This window comes from Saccopteryx bilineata, chromosome 3, assembly GCF_036850765.1.
Source record: "Saccopteryx bilineata isolate mSacBil1 chromosome 3, mSacBil1_pri_phased_curated, whole genome shotgun sequence".
NCBI lineage: Eukaryota > Metazoa > Chordata > Mammalia > Chiroptera > Emballonuridae > Saccopteryx > Saccopteryx bilineata.
The window spans coordinates 38,705,243-38,710,006 of NC_089492.1; the positions used below are offsets into that span (position 1 = coordinate 38,705,243).

General features: G+C 47.9%; 1 protein-coding gene across 1 annotated transcript; it reads left to right on the forward strand.

Annotated features, from left to right (window-relative positions):
• The first annotated feature begins 395 nt into the window (after nt 1-395).
• On the forward strand, nt 396-4,242 carry TSPYL5 (TSPY like 5). Its single transcript, XM_066266005.1, has 2 exons — nt 396-2,599; nt 3,555-4,242. The coding sequence occupies exon 1, from the start codon at nt 496-498 to the stop codon at nt 1,729-1,731; it is 1,236 nt and encodes a 411-aa protein (XP_066122102.1). The 5' UTR covers nt 396-495; the 3' UTR covers nt 1,732-2,599; nt 3,555-4,242.
• Nucleotides 4,243-4,764: the final 522 nt, after the last annotated feature.

The following is a 4,764-nucleotide window of genomic DNA, read 5'->3' on the forward strand; positions in this document are numbered from 1 at the left end:
GGAGGGATATTATAGCACTCACCTCTACATACCCTGGAGTTAAAGTACCAGAGGCTTTCAAAGACGAGACACAGAGGTAAATAGCAGTTTCATCAAAATAGATGTCACAGGAAATAATTGAAGGAACCGAAGGTGTTTGGTTTAGTAGATTAAGGGGCAGTGTGATGACTGCCTTCAGGCTGTCTTGTATGTGAGGAATTAGACGTGCGCTATACGATTCACAGACCAGAGCCCTTAAAGAGAAACACACCCCCTGCTAAAGCCGAAGCAGTTAGGGTGAGAAGAGGGAGGGTGCGGGGGTCTGTGAGGGTCTGCTCCTGCGCAGCTGCGGCGATGTAGCCAATCACTGGGCACGGCTGGTCCTCGCGCGACCGTACAGTGATATAGTCGTGAAGTCTGTGGTTGCCATGGAGAGGCCGGCTCTCTGGGGCCCGCGAGCTGGCGCCACAGGCAGCGAGGTTGGAGCGTGGCTTTGAAGACGCGTTCGCTACCACCATGAGCGGCCGAAGTCGGGGCAAAAAGTCCTCCCGCGCCAAAAGCAGGGGCAAAGGCCGCGCCAAAGCCCGAGTTCGCGCTGCGCCTGACCAAACCCCGCACGACCCGGACCCTCCAGAGTGCCAGAGCCTCGAGGAGGAAACCGAGGCAGCACAGGTGCAAGCTGGCGCGGGGTGGGGTGGCCTGGAAGCCGCTGCGTCCCTGCAGGCCTGCGGGCTGGGGGAGGAGGCTGCCAGCCGGCTCCCGCTGGACTGTGGCCTCGCGCTCCGAGCGGCTGGGGAGCGCGGGCAGGCTGCGACCAGGCTCGGCTTGGGGAAGGCCACAGCCCTCACAGAGCGCTTGATGACAGACACTGTCTTCGTAGGAACCGTGGGAACTGTGGGAAGGCCAAAAAATAACTCCCGCATTCGAAATCTGCGTGTGCCTGCTGGGAAGAAGGCCCCCGTGGGGAAGGGGCCTCAGGCTGATGGGAAGCCCAACAAGGGGACCACTGGGGAATGTGAGTCTGTCCCAGAGGTAGAGAACACGAACCTGGATGAGGAGGAGGAGGAGGCAGAGTCAGGGCTCTTGGCCTCGGATGGCAGCATGGATACGCTGGAGACCGTCCAGCTGAAGCTGGAGACCATGAACGCTCAGGCGGACAGGGCCTACCTTCGGCTCTCTCGCAAGTTTGGGCAGCTGCGGCTGCACCACTTAGAGCGCAGGAACCTCCTCATCCAGAGTATCCCGGGCTTCTGGGGGCAAGCTTTTCAGAACCACCCCCAGCTAGCATCCTTTCTGAGCAACGAAGATAAAGAAGTACTCAGCTACTTGAACAGCTTGGAGGTGGAAGAGCTTGGCCTCGCCAGGTTGGGCTACAAAATCAAGTTCTATTTCGGGCGCAACCCCTATTTCCAAAATAAGGTGCTCATCAAGGAATATGGGTGTGGCCCTTCAGGCCAGGTGGTGTCTCGTTCCACTCCAGTCCAGTGGCTCCCAGGACAGGAGCTCCAGTTCCTAAGCCAGAGCCAGGGATGCTCAGACAACAGCCCTAGCTTCTTTGGATGGTTTTCAAACCACAGCTCTATTGAGTCTGACAAGATTGTCGAGATAATTAATGAGGAGCTGTGGCCCAATCCCTTGCAGTACTACCTTCTGAGTGAAGGAGCCCGCACAGAGAAAGGAAAGGAGGGCCGGCAAGGTCCAGCAAGGCAGCCAGTGCCGGCCGCTGAGCCTGGGGTAAACAAATCCAAGTAATCTTGCGCAAGTATCCCTTCTACCTCCTGCTGGACTGGTGCCCGGCTGACCACGTGTGTTTGGCTATCTGCCTTTTGTTCATATTGGCCTCTGTGCACGCTTTTCTCTTTGAACTTCAGTTACAAGAATATGACATTTATGACCATGCTCCTTTGCTTCCCCATGGCCTTGCTTTTCTACATTAGTGTCACAGGTTATATGATGTCACTCCTACAATTTATATGTTAAGCACACATGCTTCAGATGTATGCTGCCTTTACATGCCTGGAACCTGTTTTTGGCATTTCCCACCTGTCTTTAACATGGACATTCATGAGTCATTCTCTAAGAAGACCAGTGCATCCTTAAGCCCTGCTCCTTCAGGGCCGGTGACTTTGGTGGACTTTGTTTTCATGCTGGCCATGCATGCTATATATAAGGCAAGGTTTCCTGTTGCAACTGCAAAATGAAGCTAGTGCACATGGTACTGGCCATCAGCCAGAACTGATTGTTCAATGGCTCTGAAGTCATTAGACAAGGTACCATTTTCAGGATTTCTGCAGTTTGCTGTGTGTTCTAAACCATCATGTGTCTCCTGCCTCTGGGTCTTTCCACTGGTGAATTTTCATCAAGCTCTGCACATGCGTCATCACTATCAGGTCACTGAGTTTTGTCCAAGTGATTATCAGACCCAGTTGGCTTCCTGTTCATCGGTCCTCAAGAACTTCCTGTGGATCCATGACCCCTGCCAGTGCATGAGACACATACCTACTCTCTCCAGCCTTCCACGAATCCTGTTGGCTATTAGACTGATGGGTGGGCTGGTATATGTGGACATGTCATCATGCTGTGGCTCCAGATGAGGGTGGGGACTAGAGTCACAGAGAATGTAGGTATCCTTCTCAACTCTTCTTATCTCTTTACCACACATAACCAGAGTGCTATAGGAGGATTTCTGGGGAAGAGGTATTTCTGATATGTGAGCCTGTGTCTACTTCATTTCATACCTCTGTATCTTCTTACTTGCTTTTCCTTCTTTGCTTCTGCCTTTGAATACCCATAGGAGTAGGCTTTAGTCTACAGTCTGGGGGAATCCCAAGGCTCTCTTCTGGGGGGACGGGGATATGGGTGGGCAGAATCTGTTCTGGACCTCCCAGACTCATTTCCACTGGGTGTGAAAACTGAGCTGGGCCCTCCCTGCCTAGGCTTCTCAGTGTTCTCTTTCCCCGTCCCATACTTGAGGGTGGGGAAGTAAGACTATCTATATTTGCCCTCTTCCTAACTTCCCTTTCCTTATAGAGGGCCTCATTCTGAGTTTTTCAAGAGCTGTGGAGGTCTTGTAGAGAGGGTGTGCGAGGCATGAGAGTTGGAGCAAAAACGTAGTGTAGGAATGAGTCTGGTGTGGAGTGGGCTTGTAAAACAGAAATATTGAATAGGTTGAGAAGCCTCAGGGAGAATATGAATCAGTGATGGAAGGGACATAGAGGGACCTTTCCAAGGGTGGGGATGGGAGAATTCAAGGAGTTGCTGCAAATACAGGGTAACAGGATGCATCCACTAAAGGAGAGGGTATGTCCCAAGTTTTATCCAATCTCCATTTCATCATTAGTGTGTTTTATAAATAAGAGAAACAAACCAAAAACAGAAGGATGTTACTTAGGATGCTTTCTCTTGTCTAGGTATGGCCTTATGTATGTGGAAGATTAATTCTATATGCTGCTTATTTTGCCTTTAAGTAAAATCTTAACCACAGGCTTCATTTTTGTCTAATGGGAACATAGAGCTCTATAGGTCTGCTTTTTATTTCTTTTAAACTTTTTTCTCTTTATCACAAACATTTTCAGATAGGCACAGAAGTTAAGAGGTATTCCATGGACCCTATGTACTTGTCATCTAGCTACATCAATTCTCAATTATCATCAATCTGGTTTCATCTGTATCTCCTTTGCCTGCCTGTATTATTGGAAGTCTAAGACACTGTGCCAATTCAACTGTGACTGCTCTGGGAGATTTGGACTTTTCTTTTGGTGGTGATGGTACACTATCAGGTCTGTTTTTTGCTGTTAATGTTAATTAAGGAAGTTCCAGAGATGTACCTTAGAATGGAAGGTTTTCAGAATTAACAAGAAGTCTCAGAAAGGGATGAGGGGGATGCTCCCTTTCACTCGCATCCACAAAAGGAGCAGGAGGGGGGGGTACTGTTCTGTTGTAAACTCTTTCAAAGACTGATAGGTTGTTGTGTTTACTTAAAACCCTTTACCGAAATATTAGTCTTTGTTTCCTGTGTAAGACAGAGATTCAAGAAACAGAATTACTACCAGCTTGTTCTGGGCTCATAATTCCAATCTTGGAAGTATAATTTGCAAACTGTTGCTGTGTTCTGTGAAAATAACCTCCGCAAAATAATCAGTATCTGGTTGTCTTAACTTGCTAATTTGACACCCTGGTAATAATACAATTATATCTTTGTTCCTAAACAATAACAGTTGTGAACTTGCATGCATATTGGAAAAATAAAAGCTTGTATCTCTATTACATTTTTTATTTAAAAAAAAAAACCACAAAAAACTCAGAGGCTGGGTAGTTGAGGAGGGGATGTATATATTGGCCTAGATGAGTGAGTCCTAAGCCTCAGGCCCTTGTATGACTAGCTGTATAACAATATATAAAATTCTGATTCCCAAGCTTTTATCAGAGATTAAGATTCTGCGATTCTGGCAAGAAGCCAGGTAGTCTGGTTTTTTTTTTTTTGTTGTTTTTTTTTTTCACAAGCTTCCTGGGTGATTCTAGTGGAAATCCAGTGCTTCTCAAATTTTTGAGTTCATCTGGATTGTGTGGGGTCCTGTTAAAATCCTATTAAGATACTGAATTTTGACTCAGTAGTCTAGGTTGGAACCTGAGATTCTGCATTTCTGACAAACTTCCAGGTGATGCCGACGCTGGTGGTTTGTGAACCACACATGGCAAAGAAGGTGACCTTCAAGGCCCTCTCAGGCTGGAATAGCAGTACTCATCCTTGCTTGCATGTTAGAATTATCTGAGAAGTTGAAAGTA

What these genes read in the sequence shown, in the direction of transcription:
- TSPYL5 (XM_066266005.1), top strand. Translation starts at nt 496, where the DNA reads ATGAGCGGCCGAAGTCGGGGCAAAAAGTCCTCCCGCGCCAAAAGCAGG.